The 21,054-nt window shown below is 51.0% G+C and overlaps 1 protein-coding gene across 19 annotated transcripts in view; it reads right to left on the bottom strand.

The window, feature by feature from the left end:
- Positions 1-21,054, bottom strand: part of LOC116751273 (protocadherin gamma-C4) — a 176,498-nt gene that overhangs the window by 6,357 nt on the left and 149,087 nt on the right. For 17 of the 19 annotated variants that reach the window (XM_032626970.1, XM_032626972.1, XM_032626965.1 and 14 more), the window contains 2 exons: positions 8,109-8,167; positions 688-776 (listed from right to left, as the gene is read on the bottom strand). In XM_032626970.1, the coding sequence (XP_032482861.1) occupies positions 688-776; positions 8,109-8,167 (148 nt within the window). Of the gene's footprint in view, positions 1-687; positions 777-8,108; positions 8,168-11,105; positions 13,700-15,152; positions 17,648-21,054 lie in introns of those variants that run through there. The other 2 variants (XM_032626961.1, XM_032626960.1) reach the window with 2 other exon arrangements.

The raw sequence follows: 21,054 nt of genomic DNA on the forward strand, positions 1-21,054 counted from the left end.
TATTCTGCCCCGCTCCGTCCCCACTGGCTCAGGACCCTTCTTACTTTTCAGGGATGAAAACCATCACCTGAATCTCTATTGTTGAAGTTCTTTGTTAGCCTTGTGGGAAAAGCAAAATCCTGCTCTGCAAGTGGGGGCAGCCAAAAAAGACAGTGTGTGCTCTGGACACTCATGTCCAGAGTGTGTGTGTGCTCCCTGCTGGGAGTATCCACACCCACTTCCATGGATTGAGGGCATGTATGTGCCAGGCCCAGTACTACGTGCTTTACGGTATCATCTCACTGAATCCTTACAACAATCCTTTGAGGTCGCTGTCCCCATTTTCTCATCTGAGGAAACTGAGGTTTAGAGAGATTAAGCAAACTGATCAAAGTCACAAAGGTAGTTAGTGGCAGAGCTAGGACCCGACCTATAGTTGTCCCTTCCAAGGCTAGAATTTTAACCACTACTCCCTACTTCTCCTGCAAGGATCTTTCCCTGTTCATTCCCCTCTGGGCATCCCAGGACCACCCCCATCCCTCAGCTATTCCCTAACCCGGCTTTATATCCTGGAATTATGGGCTGCCTCAGATCGGCTGCAAGGTCCAGAGGAACCACATAGGTGGAAAGCCAGTCTCAGGGCACGGTGCTGTGGGATGCACCCCAGAACCCCAGGTCTCCCACCCCACACATGCTGGCGCAACTTACCACTGGCGGAGGCCAAGATCATGGCTTGCAGCATCTCTGTGTCAAACTGGTTGTTGGGCCAGGTGCCGGTTTCATCGCCATTTTGGGATCTGCGGAGAGAATGGGATGGTGATCACGGTCTCCCAAGCCACCAGCTCATGCCCCTCCTGTCCTCTCCCAGGGCTCCCACATCCAGTGCCTATCCCCAGCCCATGCCCAAGACCTGCTCCCTTCCAGCAAGGTAGGAGGCAGATTATACAATCCTTCAGAAGCCAGACCCCACCCCATTTGCCAGTCCCCCGAACCAGCTCTCTACTGTTTCAGACACCATGGCCCTTCGAGGGAGAGGGCAGGACGCACTGAAGCTTGCCCCGCCTTGAGGGAGCAGTGGCTCACACTGAGGGAGAGCAGACCCTCTCCTGAGGACAGTGAGGGTGGGAAACGGGAGAGAATGTACCAGAACTTGACAAAGGTGAGAGGACCTCGGGGGAGAGGCTGGGGGCCCCACGAGACAGGGAGAGAGGTTTCTAAAACTCAAGTCTGATCACTTCAGTGGCTCGCTGAGCCCTCAGGATAAAATCCACAGGCACACAAGGACCAGCCCCTCCTATCTCACAAGAACACCCCCAACCTCGCTCTCAAACGTTCTATCAGAAACCTTTTCTGAGGCGCTTTCCCTAATTCCTCAAACTCTCCCTTGCGGCACACCATTCCCTAGAATGCAAGTTCCCTACCTCTGCCTTGGTAACATGAATAGGTTGCCAGAGGGGACCCCTAAGCCCACCCAGGCTGGGTTAGGTGCCTCCGCTGTGCTCCCACCCCCACTGTCTGCCCTGCGGTGGCTCTAGTCCCACTGTGACTGCCACTGTCCCCACCTGTCCGCTCCACCCCCAGACCCAGCTCCTTGAGCTCTGGGACCAGGACTGTGCCCGTTTTCTACTGAAGCACCTAGTTAAGAGCTTTAGATGCTCTAAACATTGAGAAAAACACGAGGTGATTCCTAATTGTTAAAAATGTTAATCTGTAAAAGAACTCTAAGGGATGCTAGCCCAACTATGGATTTTTCCCATAGTAACTATTTCCATGCTTTGGGGGGGAATTTTCAGGGATCAAATGATTTCCATTTTTGAGGGGAAGGGGAAGCAGCTTGACACACACGTCTGTTAGTCGACCTTTGCACCATCTGGAACACTAAAGTTCCTCAATAAATGTTTGTTGCCTGAACGAATGGGGAAGGCCCTGCCCAGAAAGTTAGGCTCACTATGAGGTAAGAAGGGTTTGGCACCAGGGAAGGGGCTGCAGGGAATGCCTTGAAGGCAAGAAAGAGTGTGTGTGTGTGCCTGTGCGTGTATTTTGTCACAGTGGCTGAGCACAGTCAAGCGCTGTTTTACAATTTTTCCAAGGTCTGTCCCTGCTTATGGTTTCCCCTGATCTGGAATTCCCATCCCCAGGCAGGTGGACTCAGTCTAAGGCTCAGACCAGCTGCTGTGTGGTGCCCCCTACGGTGTCACAGCAAATGTAGCGTTAGGGTTGGAGGAGAAAGCAGGAATGTCATTTCTCCCTCCACAGAATGGGAAGAGCTGGGATTCTGGGTTCATTTATTCAATCAATATTTATTGAGCAAGTACTGTGTGCCAGACACAGGACTAGGTGCTGGGTTTGTAGCTGTGAACATGACTGAAATAGTCTGACTTCACCATGCTCGATCTCCGTGGAGAGGCTGATATTAAATAATTACACAATAATTGAATTGTAATTGTGACAAGCAAGTGCCATGGAGGCAAAGAGCAGGGGTACAGGAGAGTTCTGCCTAGTTGGGGTTAGGGAGCCAGTCAGTCCAGGCTTCCTCAAGGAAAGGACAGGGTATTTAAATCTGAAGAGGCTATCCAGGTGACCTGCAGGAGGATGCCAGCCAAACAAACGTAGGAGGAGTGATAGAAAATCAACACTGTATAACTGCTGATGTAAAAACCGATTCAGGCAAGGCTCATCAGTGAATACTAAAAGCAGCGAAAGGTTGCTGCACAGTCTCATATATCACCCACAGATTACTTATTAATCACCAATATTTAAAAATATCTTTGTAACAGAGAGATCTGGGAATACCACTTTAACCCAGGGAACAAACTGACAGGAAATGTTTCCCAGCAGAAAGTGTACAATGACCCCCACGCAGTATTCTTATCAGATTCTGTAAGCTGATCTCACCATGAGAAAATGATCAGCAAATCCAGACTGTGGGACATTTTGAAAGACGACTGGCCTGGACTCTTTAAAACATGTCTATGTCTTAAAAAAAAACAACCCTCCAAAAGGTAAGGAGGCTGTTTTAGATTAAAGGTGATGAAAGAGAGGTAGCAAGCAAATGCAATTCGTGTTCCTTGATTGAATTCTGGAGTTAAAAGAAAAAAAATACAGGTTGAAAGGACATTTGGGGAACATTTATGAAAATCTGCCAGTAGACTGTATATTATTGCATTAATGTTAAATTCTTCAAATGTGATCATTCTTTTGTGGTTATGTACGAGAATGTTATTGTTATCAGGAGAGAGATACTGAAGTGTTTCAAGTGTTATGATGTCTGCAACTCTCAAATGGTTCAGAAAAAAAAGTGTGTGAGGTAGGTGTAGGGGTGTGTGTGTGTGTGTGTGTGTGTGTGTGTGTGTGTGCACGCATGTTGAGAGACAGAGAGAGAGGAGAAAGTAAATGTGCAAAATATTAACGATTGATGAATCTAGGTTTAAAAGAGTATCTGGATGTTCATCATACGATTCTTTCAACTTTGAGAGGTTTGAAGCATTTCGGAGTAAAAAAACTGAGGGGTAAAATTAAGCTAACTAGGAGAAGGGTAGTGTTGTGAAAGCTTTCCAAGCAGAGGGAGCAATACGCCCCAGCCTCTGAGGCTGGGAGGACCTTGGTGAGTTCAAACCACTAAGAGAAAACCAGTGTGGCTGCCATAAGGCGCAGTGGCGTCAGGGCCTGGGGCTGCAGAGTGCACACTAAAGGTTTTGCTCTCATCCTAAGAGCTCTGGGAAGCCACCGAAGTATATAAAAGGGGGGTCGTCATGATCGGATTTAAGTATTTAAAGGTCATGGTTGCTCCTATGAGAAGACTGAGGGTTGGGGGTACCTCTGGGAGGACGGGAGCCCAGTGATGGAGCCTCAGCCACCTCTGTCTCCATGAAAATCCAGGAGTCCTTACTTGCAGGCAGACTGAGCTCTCTCTGGGCCTGCCTGGGGGCGCAGGGCTGAGGCAGGTGGCCTCAGGCCGAGGTGAAGGGCCTAATGGGGAAAGAGTGGGGAGAGCAGGTAGGGGGGTGAGCAGCAGGGAGAAGAGCTTTGGGGCTGTGGGGCAGACAACAGGGTCGGACACCAGGTTAGGATACCCTGTGGTGGTGGGTGATGGTGTTGAGGGAATAAAGGTGAGTGGAAGGGTGGGCCTGGAACCATGATGGCCTGGGCGGAAAGGATTCTTGGGAAATGATTGAAGGCTAGAGGCCAAGCACGTGGGCAGGAGATGAATAGAGAGACAGACTTCTTTTTGAACCATTTACTCAGAACTTCTAATTTCTGGGTAGTGGGCTGACTAAATTATATACATATTGTCGATTTCAGCCTCAGAACCACCTACAGATTAGTGTTATTATCCCCGTTTCCCAGCAGATGAAACTGGGCTCAGAGAGGTTGAGAGACTTTCCCAAAATCACACAGCTGGCCACAGGCAGAACTACAACCTGTACCCACCATGTGCCAGTGCCTGTGACAGGCCCTAGGATTTAAGAGGTGATATGATTCTTGCCCTAAGAAGTTTGTATTCTAGTGTGCTGTGTGCGTGTGTGTGTGAGGGGCAGTCCCAGAGGCTGGGCTGTAAAATTATGAGTGCTTTTTCTTTTAAACTGTTTTCTCTATTTCTCATGTTTCTATAATGAGCGTGGGTTATTTTATAAGCAGAAAAAAGTAAGATGCTATTTGTTTGTTGAATGACTGCCCAAACTGAGGGAGAGCAGGGATAGTGTCTCTCAGGGGAGGTGGAACAGAAGGGGAAACGGCAGTGTGGAGCCATCCAAGGAGAACAGTGTGGGGACCAGGGAAAGCCAAATGGAGACCCTCCTCTGGGCAGAGGCTGGGAACAGCTGCAGGGCGGGGCCTGGGGTACAGCCTGAGAAAGGAGAACTGGCTTGCTGGGCTCAGGGCTTGAGACAACAGCTGTTGGGATCAGAAGCCAAAAGGAGGACCTGAGCAGGGGGTAGCGGTGGAGAGGAGCAACACCTGGCAGGCAGGGACTTCCTTTTGTCTAGGCAATGGGACAGGGCGCTGGCTTGAACTTGAACCAGGTTTACTGAAGAACTCGACGCTAGCCCTGCTCTGAACCTGGTGTCCCAGTAGCCAAGATAGGCCAGAGAAGCAGCGGGGAGCCAGAACCAGGGTTAGACTGAATAAGAGAAATCTCCCCCCTTCATCTTCTCACCCTCATTGACTCCTTCGAATGGCAGCAAAGAAAACCTGCATCATTCTGCTGAGCCCGAGAGGCCTCACCAGAGGACCTTTGCACATGCTCTTCCCGCCACCTGGAATGCTCTTCCCTGTTTCCTTCAGCTGGTTAATCCACAGCCTCATTTCCTCCTGGATGTCCTCCTGCTCCCTGACCAGGTCAGATCCCTATTTTATACTCTCACCACCAGGAACTGCTCTTCACAGCACTTACGGTAGCTGTAATCTTACTATTTTTTTGAGTAATTATTTGGTTCATATCTGTCTCCCTCAACACACTGTAAACTCCCTAAGGCAGAGGTTATGTCTATCTTATATCTCCTACACCTAGAATACTACCTGTCCTACGGTAGGTGCTTATTAACTATTTATTGAATGAACAAAAGGGGGAAGTTATAGTTGCTGGACTGGGCCCCTAACATTTGACTTCATCTGGGCCCCTGTGTAGCTGGATCATAAATGTTGTTCTATCCCCCTCAAGTTAACTAAGGAAGGGAGAGCCCTGCACCTTCTCCTCCATCTCCCCAAGAGCTCCCTCATGTACTTTAGGCCACCAAGTCTCTCATTTGATGAAAAGGGACTTGAGGCAGCCAGTCTAGAAGGCACGTAAGAGTCAAACGGCTAATAAGGACCTGCTGTAGAGCACAGGGAACTCTACTCAATACTCTGTAATGACCCATATGGGAAAAGAATCTAAAAAAGAATGGACATGTGAATATGTGTAACTGATTCACTTTGCTGTGCACCTGAAACTAACACAATATTGTAAATCAACTATACTCCAATAAAAATTATTTTAAAAAAAGGAGTCAATTGGTGGGGCTCTCAAGTTCAGCAATGAATTCTGCTTCAGGGCCAGTATATGGCCTGGGGTGGCGGTGGGTAGAGGGAACATGAATTGCCCTGTACTTCTCATCACCTCAGCTCAAATGGCACCTCCTCCTGGAGGTCTTCTCTATCCCCCTCCCCCATTACACTCACATGACCCTCCTCCCAGAACTTGCTATGATTTGTAACTAGAAATTTTTTTAGTGTGATTTGTTGTCAATTTTCTGTATTCCCTGCTGGCATGGCAGCCTGTAAGTGCAAAGATCGTGTCTGCTTGTTCACTCTTACAGGCCAATGTTTAGCACAGGGCCTGGCTCACAGTATATGCTCAATAAATATTTGTTGAATGAATAAATACATGAACGAATACATGAACGACCTAACGGATAAAACTGTGGGAAGGCTGGCAAAACCAGCAGGGAGAAAGGAGAAAGCTGGGGTCAAGGGAGGGGCAAGGGCAGTCCAAGCCATCTGGTTTGCTGCCTTCTAGGGGCCTGTAACTAACTGCCTTGAGACCTCGGCAGGACTCACATGCCCAGGAGCTGGAGTCTCCACCGTACACCAAGGTATCCTGGGTTCTTGTGGCAGTGAGCGCTCAGCGTCTGGGGAATGTGGGCAGCAAGTGTCCAACCAGCGAGGAGGTGGGGAAGGCAGCCCAAGCTCTGCCCTCCGTCTCCTGGGCTTCTTGGACTCCACCAGGCTCCCAGGGTCACCAGACTTCTAACAGGGAGGCCTGGCCCAGAGCTGACCCCACTCCCCTCAGACCAACTGCAGGTCTTTTGCTGAAGTCCTCCTCCCCTCCACCCCACCCCGCCCGCTCGCCCCAGGGAGTTCCTGTCTTAGCAGGAATTCATACCAGATTGATCTGAGCAGCTGGGGCAGCCTGGATGGGAGGGTGTATGGTGGAGAGCAGGGATCAAAGGCTCTGTCTGTGAGGGGCTGGGGAGGGAGAGAGCCTGGGAGGCGGGCATGTGTGTGCTGGCTTGCCCACAAGTTTTAGGAAATGAGAGACAGAGAGCGGGACACAGAGTAAAAGACAGGGTAAAAGAGAGAGAGAGAGAGAGAAAGAAAGAGCAACAGAGAAAGAGACCCATTAAGGCAAAAAGAGACAGACAAGAGACTTAGAGAGATATACAGAGAGAGACAGAGACAGAGACAAAGACAAAGGAGACACAGAGAGGCTGAGAACAGAGAAGAAAGGAGAAACAGTGAGAGGGAGAGAAAGAGACTGGAGACAGAAGAACACCAGGACACTAGGAAATGATGAAAGAAGAAGAGACAGAAGAGAGGTCAAGGACAGAGACAGGGAAGCAGAGACAGAGGGAAAAGGAGAAACAGAGACTGAGACTAAGGCGGAGTCACGTTTATTCATTGATTCCACATTTATTGAGCACCTAGCCATAGCAGGCGCAGCAAGAGGCACAGATCAGTGCAAGTAGACACAAATGGTAGGGACCAAGATACAGCAATAAAGAAAGAAACTGAGATCGAGACGAGAAAGAGAGGGAGAGGCAGAGATTGCAAACTAACATAGAGACTGAGCCGAGGACGGTGAGAGAGTGTCAGAGACAAAGGGCCTGCAGGCAGAGAAGGCTGCAGGCTCTCCGTTCCCAGCCCCACCGTCAGCTGCCTGACCTCCCTCCCCTCAGCCTCGGCTCTTTCCTGCCGGCTCAAGAGGAGGCTCTGGCTGCTGACAGCTCCTCCCCTCCTCCTCCTGTCCCAGATTCCTCTGCCTGAACCCCAGTCAGGACGGAGGCCAGCCAAATCTGGAGCAGGAGGATGGAGCCGGTGGATAGGTATAAAAACCTTCCTCTCCGCCCAGAGACCTCCTTGAGACCATCCTTTGCTCCCACGGAGCCCCCAAGATACAGGAGAAGGTTTGTGTGGTGGGGCGCAGGGAAGGGATGAGTGTGTGAATTGCGTTTCCAAAATAGCCAGAGTAGGAGCATCTTCCTTCTGGGGTTTGTGTACCAGCCGCCAACGTACCAAAACCTCCCTGAAATCTGGAACTGAGGGAGGAAGCCATTTGTAGCGAATGCTGAGCCCTCCCCCCATCTCCTCCCACGTCATCACTGAGAAAAATGTCGCAGAGGAGAGGGTGGGCTGGAGAGGCAGTCACCTACCCGCTGGTGCCGGGTCTCTGGGCCTGGGAGAAACGCCAGTCCGTGTTGGGCGGAGCTTGCTGTGGAGAAAACAGAGGGAAAGGGGCTGAGTACCCAAATGGGGTAAGATGAGGGCGAGGTAGGCTCATTTTCAAAGACAAAATATACCTCAGGTCTCAGAGGTCTGAGGTAACAGAGACAAAGAGATAAAATCACAGTTATCTGACCACAGTGAGCAAACCCAGACTCCTTTCCTAAGGAACCAGCCCCTTCCTCCCTGCCCCCAGACTCAGAACTTCTGAGGAGAGATTCAAGGGCTGAAAGCATCTTCTGTGAAACCGGGGGGAGGGGTGCAGAGAAGGCCCCCAAAAGTCGCAGAGGAGGTTTTTACATGGGAATTCCACCAGCCCTAGAAAGAATTTCATTCAGCTCCTCAGCTGGGAACAAAGCAGCCTCTGCGGCAAGATGTCTGCCGCTCTGGGTAACCCTTTTCATGCCAGGTTGTGCCTTTACACATTCAGAAGGACACCTCCTTCAGACCCCTGGCTCTCAAGGATCCCTTCCCACAGCTAAATACATTATTAATTTAGGAGTTATGCCAGACTGGGCCTTTGGATGGCAGGGCATCCAAGCCCCAGGACACCTCCCACCCCCAGAACTCTGTGCCAGACAATGGCTTTGACTAAGGAGGAGAGAACAAGGCAGCTCTGTCTGGAACAGAGAGAACTGCTGGGATGGAGCCCGGCAGAGATCAAGCTCCCACAGGCTCCAAGGAGAGCCAACGCAATCTCCAGGGCTCCCAAGGGGCAGATCTGTAGCCCTCTCCCACCTGGATGAAGGTGTGGGACTCTAGCCAGCCACTTCACTTCCAAGACCCTCCCAGCCTTTGCAGAGGGTGTATTATCCCATCACACACTCTCATGGAGCACTTCTAGAGCCATTTCCTCTCCATTCTGGGGTGCTCTGGTAATTGTCACACTCACTCCCAGGAGCAGAGAGGGAGGTGTGAGCACCTCCGATTACACTGGGGAGAAGGAAGACCCAGGGCTGCCAAATGACTCACTCTAAGTCTCACAGGTGGCAGTGATGTAAGCAGAACCCGGAAACTTAGCATCCCAGGTACAATAGGAGTTACAAGCACCATTCTGGAGCTGCCATGGGGAAGGGTACAGGGATGTCCAGCTCTCAGTTACTATATTCTTAGACACAGCAGAATCTACATGGAGATGCAGAAACCATGACAGACTGGAGGACAGGAACTAGGCCAACTCACAACCTACATCAGGACAGCGGGTCCAAGTTTGTTCAATTAGGGATGCTCAGGAATAAGGAGCCCCAGTAGGCTTTTCTTCACGTGTTAGGCTCTAAAAGGGAAAGAATGCCCCCCTTTGCCTCATCCCAGCAAACACAGACCATCTCTCCTGTTCTCCAGTTTTACAAGTACCAAGTGATTGAAAGCACAAATTCTGGAGTTAAGACAGACCTAGATTAGATCTTTTTCGACCACTTACCCTGTGAACTCGAGCAAGTCACTTGAGCTTTGTGAAACTCAGTTATAAGAGGGAGGATTCTAGGACCTACCCAACAAGTGTGGGGAAGAGCAAAGGAGACGTTGTGGTTCTCTAAGAGGAAGTTGTAGTAAGGCTCTCTCAATTAGCCATCAGAATCACATGGGGGTGTTGTTCCAAACTATAATTCTGATTCAAGGGGCAGGATGGGGTACAGACATATTTTGAATAAAAGCTCCTGGAGTTACAGAAACGTGTGCTTTTTACCATTATAGTTTCCCCATGTATGCAAGCACCCTGCTGGCTTCTGGCAGAGAGGCCATGGCTTTCCAACAACCAGGGAAAGAAAGACTTGCCAGAGTGTCAGATAATTTGGTCACTCCCAAAGCCCTGATCCTAGATCGCTGGGCACATGTAGTGACGACGGAGCCAAAAGCCTATGTCTTAGCATCCAGAGCCCAGGTGTTCCAGGGTCCCACTTCCCACCAGAAGACAGGTCGGTGGTGCCACAGAGGGCCCAGGCGGCCTGTCCTATAGAGGCCTGTTCGCTCGTCCCAGGCCGGACCCCGCCGTCCCTTGGGCCACAGGGCAGCCTGGCCGACCCGAGCTAGGCTTCTTGGCTGGAGGCACCGCCGGCCTCCGCTCTGAGCCCTGGGCCCGGCGGGATCCGCCAGCCCGCGGGTCATAGAGTGCTGCCCGCCCCGCGCCTAGAGCGCCCAGAGTGGCTACACTGCAGGCGACTCTGGCTCGTCAGGAGGCGACCGGTCCAGGTCCGGGCGGGGGCGGGAGGTGGCTCCAGAGTCGTCAGGGGCAGGACGGCCACAACTTGGGCGCGCTCAGTCAGTACCTCTGAGGCGAGCAGCAGGGTGGGAGGGAAGCTGTGAGCGGGCTGGAACAGCCAGTGTACCTGGCAGCGAGCGGCTGGCAGTAAAAGGCGGTGTACGTGGAAGACCAAGTGCGAGGGGGCGTGTGCGTGCGCGGGTGAGGCGCGGCGAGCCCGTGCGCGGTGCGTGGCTCGTGCGGGCCCTGAGGGCGCGCTTCTGCTCTGTCCACAGACGCGTTGGTTTGATGTGGGAATAAAGAGAGTTGGGAATAACAGCGAGGTCACAGGTCAAGGGAGTGGGGAGAAACCTAAGAAGAAACCTCAGGACCAGTGGAGCGTGCCCGCACCGGAGCCTCGGAGGCTGGCTGCAGGCGTGGATCTGTGACCGCCTCCACCCGGACCCCGGACCTGGCGGAAATCGCCAGAATGATCGCCAGACCCCAGGCTTTTCTGAATGTGGGGTCGGTCCTTTCCTGTCTCCCCCTCAACCACAATCACCATCACCTCCCCGGGCTCAGAGTCCCCATCCCTGCCTCGGCCACACCTCTGGTTCCACACAATCCGTCCAAACAGTCCCGACATTCGGGCCGAGCCCGCACCAGAGGAGCGGATGCCAAGTTCAAAGTCCCTGATGTGGCTGGGCGGCTTCTCCATTGCCGCCCCCAGGGGTCGCGCTGAGCCCCTCACCTGGCTCCGCTCCCGCAGCGTGTTAGAGCGGGACCGGAAGGTGTCAGGCTCCTGTGCCAGAGCTGAGGGCTGCTGGACGCTGAGGGGCCTTAGAAAAGTGAAGTCACTGCCGTCCGAGGCTGGTGAAAAGCACGTCCTGTAGCAATGGCTGTGCGAGTCTGTGGGCCGCAGCGTCACCTCCATGTACTTGAGTGTGCCGTCTGAGCTCACCTGTAGGTTGGGGCCGGACTGCTTATAGAACTCCCGGGAGGGCGAGTCCTGGCGCCCACAGCACTCACCCCCACCCCCATCCCCGTCTGCGTGCCCCCGAAGGCACTTAGCTGACAGAAAGGTGAAGGTGACTAAGGATAAGAGACTGACGGCCACAAGAGCCACAATGAGATAAAGGGTAAGGTCTGAATGCTCAGGAGGGTGTGTGAGGAAGTCGCTGGATTTGGGCATTTCCTCAGGGTCCTTATCCTCCAGAATCAGAAGCACTGTGGCTGTAGAGGAGAGTGAAGGGTCACCATTGTCCCTCACCAGGACCACCACCTGCTGGGTGTCAGGGTCATCCTCCAGTAAGGCCCGGGCTGTTCGCACCTCACCAGTGTGTGCAGACACCAGGAACAGTCCTGGGGCTGTGGACTGTGGCAACAGTGAATAGGAGAGCCAGGCATTGTGGCCTGCGTCAGCGTCCACGGCTGTCACCTTGGTGATGAAGGAGCCAGGAGGGGCAGAGCGAGGGAGACGCTGGGGGACCGAGAGATCCCGGCCTGGTCTGGGGTGCAGCACGGCTGGGGCATTATCGTTCTGGTCCAGGACAAACACATGGAGAGATGTGTTGGAGTGCAATGGGGGAGAGCCAGAGTCTCGAACGCCCACCACGATCTGCAGCATCTGCAACAATTCGTAGTCGAAAGTGCGCTGGGCAAACACCCGCCCATCCGCAGGGTTGACATACACAAAGGAGGAGGCTGGGGCTCCCTGAATCTGATGCCCTACAATGAAGTAGGTGAGGCGAGCATTTTCCCCAGTGTCTGGATCAGAGGCAGCCACGGTGCAGAGAAGGGAGCCTGGAGGCCGGTTTTCTGGGATGTAAGCAGTGTAGAGCTGCTGGGTGAAGTAGGGTGCATTGTCGTTTACATCTGAAATGTTGAGCCTGACGGTGAGATGGGCGTGCAAGGGAGGTGAGCCCCCATCACGGGCCAGCAGCTCAATGATATAGTGGGATGTGGCCTCACGGTCCAAAGGCTGGCTGGTTATCAGTGAGTAGTGGTTCTCAGAAGGCTTAATCTGAAATGGCAGGCCCGAAGAGATATCAAGGCTCACTTCACCATTTCTCCCTGAGTCTCGGTCCCGCACATTAAATAATCCCACTACTATGCCCACTGGTGTGCTCTCCAGGACAGGGTTGACCAAAGAGGCCAATAGTACCTCTGGGGCGTTGTCATTCGCATCCCCCACATCCACTTGAATCACACAGTGGCCTTCCATGGCTGGCTGTCCTTGGTCACGGGCTCTTGCATGAATTTCATAGAAACTTGATTCCTCAAAGTCTATGGGACCCAACACACGGATTGCTCCACTGCTAGGGTCTAGGCCAAAGAGATTCCGCACTGCCTCAGATGTATGGTCTCCAAAGGAATAGTCTAGTTGGCCATTGGTGCCTTCATCTGGATCAGTGGCATTGAGGCGGAGCAGCAGTGTACCCACGGGTGCATTCTCTGGGAGTCCCACACGTAGAACTGAGGACTGGAAGGTTGGAGCATTATCATTGATGTCCAGCACAGTGATGGAGATAAGGGTGGTCCCCGAGCGGGGTGGGATACCCCCATCCACAGCAGTGAGCACCAGCTGATGGCTTGCCTGGGCTTCACGGTCCAGCTGCTGCTCTAGTACCAGCTCTGGGAACAGCTTCCCATCTTTTAGGGTCTTCACATTCAGAGAGAAGTGGCTACTGGGGCTCAGAGTATAGAAGCTCACGGTATTGGTACCCACGTCTGGATCCTGGGCACTATCCAGTGGGAACAGTGCCCCAAGTGCAGCTGATTCTGAGATGCGTATCTCTCGCTCAGGGGTGGCAAAGCTAGGAGAGTTGTCATTGAGATCCAGGATTTCTACCTCTACACGGATTAGTTCCAGCGGGTGTTCGGTCACCACCTGTAGTGGCAGCAGGCAGCTGGTGCTGGCTCCACACAGGCTCTCTCGGTCAATTTTCTGATTCACTGCCAGAGCACCACTCACCAAGCTCAGGGAAAAATAATGCCCACTCTCCTCAGAGCCCAACCGCAGCCGGCGGCTCAACAGATCTGTCAGCTTTAAGCCTAGATCCTGAGCAACGTTCCCCACCAGCGTCCCCGGCTCAGACTCCTCCACCACTGAGTAACGAAGCTGCCCAGACACCCAGCCCCAGGAGCACAAGGACAACATGCACAGCACTTGCCATTTCCCAGCGAGCTGCGGGGGTGTCTTGGGCCCCATGACCCAGAAGTCCCTTCCTGGACACTGACTCTGTGCTGTCCTGTCTCGAAGGCAGACCCAGGGCTTGGGATGTAGCAGCTGAAATCTCTTATGTCTCCTTCCAGCCTCTTAAAAAACTGCTCCGAGGTTTGTCTGCCTGCAGCAGTTCTTCTTAGTCACCAAATGGCGGGGGTGGGTTGGGGGAGGGGGAGGGGAATCGAATCTGAGTGGAGCTGGGGAGCTGGGGGAGGAGAGGCGGGCAGGAAGAGCAGATCCCCCACCTTGGCTCTGAGTCTGATTGGCCCAAAAGTCTGTGTTCCCAACCAATTATCAAGTCTCCTCAGTCCTGGAAACCTTAGGAACAGGCGCTGCAAATCTGTGTCACAGAAGCCTCCTACCTCCCCACTCATTTCATGCTGCAGGTTGATTCAGCCCCCTTGGCAGCTCAGATGGTGCTCAACAGGGAAGACAAAGTGGTACAGAACTTCTCAGTGTTCTGTCCCAGCAACTTCCTGCATGACTTCAGAAGCTCCCACTACTTTGCTTGAACCAACAAAATTTTGTCCTTCTCAGGGAGGCAAAGCCCATGTGTTAGCCCCTCCCTACCCCATCCTACCAAACACTGCCAAGGTGAGAGAAAAGATTTGTTAGGACCCTTTAGAGTCTTGCTCGGACTCTCCAGCAGTACTTCGAGGAATCTCGGTGTCAGCTGATGGCTATAAGGATTCAATTTTTCTGAGATCCCAGACTTTAGCTATGGAATAGGCATCACAGCTTGTGATAGGAGGAACATTACTAGGACTGATCCAGGTCACCCAAGGAAGGTGACTAGAGTCTAGGCGTGGCCTCTAGGCTTTATGGTTTCATCAATTCAGAAGAAACTACTTAAAGACTCCCATAGTGGCTGTCTCTATGAATTCCTCAGCAGTAAAACAGGTTTAGATATTTAGTGATTTCACTTATTGCCTTTTCCTCCCAAAGAGGTCATGTTCCCCTGCCCCAATCTACTGAATCTAGCTCAAATCCCAGTGGGGACTTGATTGGGAGTCCTGAAGACCTGGACGAAAAGATCCCTGCTTCCACCTTGATGCCTCTCTACTCCCTGGACTCTTTCTTCTTTTTGCTCTCTGCTATGTTTCAAGCAGAGAATCCCTTTCACCGTAGATTAGGGAGTAGATGATACTGTGGGGCAAAGATATTAGCTCCCCTTAACCTAGAGTTAAGGTGTTCCAGACCCTGGCCCCCTCATTCAGGAAGAGTAGAGAAAGCAGCCACCGGGGCTTAGGAGCACCTTGAGCACAAGAGCCTTCCATATGATCCACATTCCAGTCGTGTGTTTCCACAATACCCTGCCTCTTGATCACTTACTTTCAATTCTTACTCTCAGATAAGGGCATAACCCACCTCAAGTACTAATCCGTGAAAACTCCCTGGTTAATTCACAAAACACTTCTAAAGCATAGCATCCACCACATAGTTACCACTCACAGAAGTGGTGACATCACTACAGGCTCTTACAGAGAGACCAGTACTCTCTGGGACATGGCCCAGCCACATGCCTGCCTCAGAACAACCCTCAAGCATTGGCTGAGCCTGCAAAGGTCTCACCTCTAGCCCATAGAGAAGATCAGAAGGTGGGCAACTTGGGCGAACAGGTTCCCCTGCCATAGGTGCACTGGGTGACTTCACCATCATGAAGCTATCGCTCCGAGTGGGTGCAGAAGCCAAGGGTGTACAGCCATGAGAGTGGCCGCCCACATCAACAAACTTGATAGGATCATCTGACCCTAGCTGGATTCGGAGGATCCCATTGGAAGGAGGAAGCCCCTCTCTCCTTCGAGACCGGGTGAGACAGGCACAGGTGCCAGCAGGAAAGCAGGTCACTCCACAGGCAGCCCCACGCAGGCACTTCGAGATTAGTGCCACGAATGAGCCAAAGGAGACAAAGCAAATTGCCACTAGAGATACAGCCAAGTACAGGGTCAAGCGGGATTCTCCTTCCCTTGGAGCTGAAGATTCTCGAAGATCAGGGACAACTGGATGAGTGTCTTCTTCCAAGGACACCAGGAGAGTAACGGAGGTAGAGAGTGGTGGGCTACCACTATCCTTTACCACAATGACCAGCTTCTGCGGCGGGAGATCAGCTGGGATGGGAACAGCCGTCCGCACCTCCCCAGCATAGCGGGAGACTGCGAACAGGCTGGGATCTGGGGCCTCCAGGAGCTGATACGAAACCCAAGCATTGTAACCCGAATCCAAGTCCACAGCGGTCACCTTTGTAACTAGGTGTCCAGCACCAACTGATGGAGGCAGTGCTTGTGGACATAAGGAACCAGGTCGGGCTCTAGGGCGGAGCACAGCTGGCGCATTGTCATTGAGGTCCAGTACAAATAGACGAACTGTCACGGTGCTACTAAGGGGTGGGTTGCCCCGATCCCGGGCCTGCACCTCAAACTGCAGTGTCTGTGTTTGCTCATAGTCAAAGGATCGAGTAGCATGAACAGCTCCCGTCTGGGGGTTCAGAGAGATGAAGGAGGAAGCTGACACATCTCGATTTCTGGGCTCTAGGAGAGAGTAGGAGATGAGGGCATTCAAGCCAGAGTCTGGATCAGAGGCTGCAAGGGAGCAAAGCAGGTCCCCTGGGCGATTGTTCTCTGGAACAAATACTTCATGTGACCTCTGAAAGAAAGAGGGTGGGTTATCATTCACATCTGAAATATTGAGGAAAATGGTCCTGTGGGTACTCAGAGGAGGGTTCCCAGCATCAGAAGCAGTGACCATGATATCATAGCTGGATTTGGCCTCTCGGTCCAAGGGTCCAGCAGTCACCAGGGAGAACTGGTTCTTGAAGGCGGACTTGAGGGCAAAGGGCAAATGGTCAGGAATACGGAGGCTCACATCTCCATTTGAACCTGAGTCGGGGTCCTGCACACTGATGAGCGCCACCACGGTGCCAGGTTCTGCGCTCTCAGGGAGAGTCCCAAGCTCTGAGGTCACTGTGATGTGGGGGGCATTGTCATTTACATCCAGGAGATCCACCCGAAGGCTGCAATGTTGCTCCATGGCTGGAGAACCCCCATCTCGAGCCCGAACATCAAATTCATAATAATTCTCGCTCTCAAAGTCTAGGGGCCCCTGAAGAGTAAGCTTTCCATTAGTGGGGTGCAGGCTAAAGAGATTTCTCACACGATCAGGGGTGTGACCACTGAAAGAAAAGGTGACGTTACCACTGGGACCCAGGTCTGGGTCAGAGGCATTGAGCTGGATGAGTAGCATGCCGGCTGGCGCGCTCTCCAAAACGCTAATCCTGTAGCTGGATTGCTGGAAGGCTGGGGCGTTGTCATTCACGTCCAGCACTGACACCCGGAGCTCCGCTGTGCCAGATCTCGGGGGGTTCCCTCCATCCACAGCAGTCAGCACTAGGCGGTAGTCTGATTGCTTTTCCCGATCCAAAGGCTTCTCCAGGAGCAGCTCTGGGACCAGGCTGCCGTCGCTGCGCTTCTTGACATCCAGTGCAAAGTGTTCATTGGAGCTTAGTCTATAGCTGCTGATGGAGTTGCTCCCCACATCTGCATCCTGAGCCTTTTCCAAGGGGAAACGCTGTCCTGGAGGAGCTGCCTCCCCAATTTCCAAGTCCAGCTGCTGCCGAGGAAATCGGGGGGCGTGATCATTCACATCCACGATTTCTACCTCTGCTCGGTACATTTCCAAAGGCCCTTCTGTTACAAACTCCAGGGGCACGATGCAGCTGGCACTGAGCCCACACAGTGCCTCTCGATCGATGGGATTCTTGATGAGCAGGGCACCGCTGTCCAAATCCACACGGAAGTGTCTTTGGTTCACCTCTCCAGCGACCTGCAGCCTGCGAGCTGCTAAGCTCTCTGCATCCAGCAGGAAATCTTGGGCGACATTCCCTACAAAAGTCCCTTCCTGTGACTCCTCTGGGACCGGGTATCGGATCTGCCCACAAACGTAACCCAGGTGGCAAAAAAGGAACAAAAGGGTAGTCCCCCGGCAGATTTCTACCCAGCTTCTCACCTTGCGGAGCATTGCTGCCGCCCACTAGTTCTCTATCTGGTCCTGAGAAGCCGAAGAAGCCGACCCGCCCCGAACGGCCACAGCAGCTGGAGACACCTATCTCCCTTTCCCCGCGCCAGCTCTGGCGCGGCTGGGCCGGCGCCGCAAGGGTTACGCGCCGTTTTTTTTGCTGGTGGCGGGGTAGATTTGTCTGCCTTCCTCCACCCGATTGGCAGACAGAGGCTCCTGGGCTCAGCCAATAGGCTAAGCAGAGAACGTCCCAATAGCAGCAGGGTAAATGCGTCGCAGCATTGGAAAAAGGAAAGAAAAAACAAAAAACAACCCACCTATCTTTTTGCCTTCCTCCTGTTCAACAGCATTTCCCCCCCCCCCCACGGGTTATTACCTCTATGGAGAGGCAGACAACATACACGTTTTTTTTTTTTTTTTTTCTAACACACCAATTCCCAGCCCACACCACCCCGCCCCTTTTCGGTGGGGGAAAACAGCGACAGCCTGAGCCCTAGCAACCTGCAGCCCAGAGAGTGAGTAGCCATTTGAGACTGGTCACTTTGTTCAAGCCAATGTTGTCATCCACCAATATTCTAAATGAGTAGCTTCTGCCTCGGTCTGATTGTATTAGAGCAACAGCTACTTAGAAGCACTGCCTTACACTAAAAACTCTGCCCCTCTGCAGATTATTCAGAAATATATCCACCTCTTTGCAGAAAAGGCTTACACATTAAGGTAGCCTATTAAATTTATGCAGTACACATTTTTGTTGTAACAGAAGGCGCAGCAGAAACCAAACCTCTCTTATTCAGATACCCACTGGTGGTATACTAAATTGCCATTCATCGATTTCAAGGACAGTATGGAAGGAGGTGAGGGAGGGGGGAGGAAACCAGGAGAGAGAGATGTTCCAAATCAGTAAAGAATCAGTTTGTCTGGGAGACGCTAAGGACTACATCGCACTTCCTGGCAGAATGCTAATGTTCACAGATTTAACAGCTCCCGTGAATGACTGAGATCTGCTACCAAAAGCACAGTGCCTACGAATCTCCTTTATTTGACACCACTGTATGCTTGATATGTTGTTAATTACCAACAGTGACTGTTTCAAAAGAGCAGGTTTTTCACTTAGCCCTAGGGGGCCTTTTGGCAAGGGAGACTTGATCTCACCCCACCCCTACCCTGATCCAGACCCTCCCTGAAGCCTGGCTACCACCTTGCACAAACGCAGAAACATGGCTCAATTCACACTGTAGTTACCTGCAAACTGTAGTTCAAGTCGCAAACACACCAGAGCACAAAGAGAAAAATCCAGCCTGATTTGGACGTGAGATTTTTTTAATTCATCTGAATCCTCACCTAGGCTACCAAAACCAGTGGCAGAACCTGAGGTTATCCTCCCCAGGTGTTTTCCCAAGCCCCTGATCCTCAAGAATATCCTTTTGATGGTGAGGCCGGCAACCAACACGCTGGTCTCAAAGGAAGGTATCTGCTTTCTGTGTTCTTTTACTCCCAAACACCTAAACCTCCTCCCATGGGAATGACGGAGATGTCAATCAATCTGACCCATCAGGTGGTTATGCCAGGATTTACTATCTCAGTGGAATGACACCATTAGCCACCCAAGCTGGGTCAGTCACAATGGAGAGGAGGAAGGAGGGTCACCCTTGACTCCTTCCTCTCCCTCATTCCCTTTATCATGTCAATGAATGAGTGCTGATAATTTCACTACAGTTACCTCCATCTACACTGTCACTGTGCTGGTTCAAGCATTTATCAATCTTCTCAAATACTATAATAGCCTTCTAATTTTTTTTTTTGTCTACAGTCCCAATATCCCCAATCCATTTCATTTGTGGCTGCCAGAATAATCTCTCCAAAACAAACAAAAAACCCTGATGACATCACATTTATGTCTCTTCAAAATTCTGCAATGACTATCATGGATATAGAATAAAATAAAAACTCCTTGGCATGGCATAAAGGTAACTCAAGATTTAACTCCTGCCTAATTGCTTCACTTTATCTCCTGCAAAGATTGTTTTACAAACACACTTTAAGGTTCAGCAATAATGAAAAATCATAATCCTTCTGCATGGAATCTCCTGCAAGGGTCCCTCTCTACCCCCTTTTCCCCTTTATTATTTGACAAACTGCTACTCAGCCTTTTGTTCTCAGATCAAGCATCATCACCTCTATGAAGTCTCCCTGATTTCCCCAGGCTTAGGTGTTTCTTTTCCTTTGCTCCCATTGCTTCTTGGATTATACAGATCTCCATTATCGTTTTTGTGGGTGTGTGTGCGTGCCTGTCTCCTACAGTACCCTGCGTACCATAGCGGCAGGGACTGTGTCTTTTTATCTTTTCAAGTGTCTGGTACATAGGGATGTTCAATAAATGGTGAAATGATAATATCACTAATTATTAGTTCAACAAATATTTACTGAATACTTGTACTTTATATGAGTACTTTATATTGAGTATACATTTTATATGCATTACTTTTCACTCTTACACAATTTTGGAAGATTTTATAGATGAGAACACTGAAGATCAGAAGGGTTAGGAGACTTGTGTAAAGCTCAACTAGTAACTGCAGTACTAGGATCTCCCCACTGCCACCTCTGGTCTCTCTAGAAAGAAATAAAGCCCCTTTCTATAACATCTTTCTTTCTTTTTTTTTTTTAAACATCTTTCTTTCTTTTTTTTTTTAAACATCTTTCTTTTTTTTAATGTATTTATTTTATTTTGGCTGCACTGGGTCTTTGTTGCTGCGCACGGGCTTTCTCTAGTTGCGGCGAGCGGGGGCTACTCTTCATTGCGGTGTGTGGGCTTCTCATTGCAGTGGCTTCTTTTGTTGCAGAGCACAGGCTCTAGGCACACCGGCTTCGGCAGTTGTGGCACGTGGGCTCTAGAGCGCAGGCTCAGTAGTTGTTGCGCACGGGCTTAGTTGCTCCACGGCACGTGGGATCTTCCTGGACCAGTGCTTGAACTCGTGTCCCCTGCATTGGCAGGCGGATTCTTAACCACTGTGCCACCAGGAAAGCCCCTCTTTATATAACATCTTAAATCATTTTTCTACCAGTTTGTCATCCCTGTAACCATAAACTGGTCCTTTACTGATGCCTTTAATATCAAAGAACTAGACCTCTTATAGGTCTCAATCCCTTTTATTTGCAAGTTCACAGCAAAACAAACAGGCATACAATCTATATTACTAGAACTGGAAGATCATAAAGTCTAAATCCTACACATCCTAGACTTGACCTTTTTATGCCAGGTATGTGATTCTCCCCTCTCTAGATTTTTAAAACATCTTTTTTGAGCTATATAAATAATATATATTTTTATATATAATTATATATTATTATATATAATTCATCCATTACACCATATGATTCATCCCTTTAAAATGTACAATTCAATGGTTTTAGTATATTCACATATACTAAAATGATGCAACCATCACCATAGTATAGTTAT

Source organism: Phocoena sinus, chromosome 3, assembly GCF_008692025.1.
Source record: "Phocoena sinus isolate mPhoSin1 chromosome 3, mPhoSin1.pri, whole genome shotgun sequence".
NCBI classification, from domain to species: Eukaryota; Metazoa; Chordata; class Mammalia; order Artiodactyla; family Phocoenidae; genus Phocoena; species Phocoena sinus.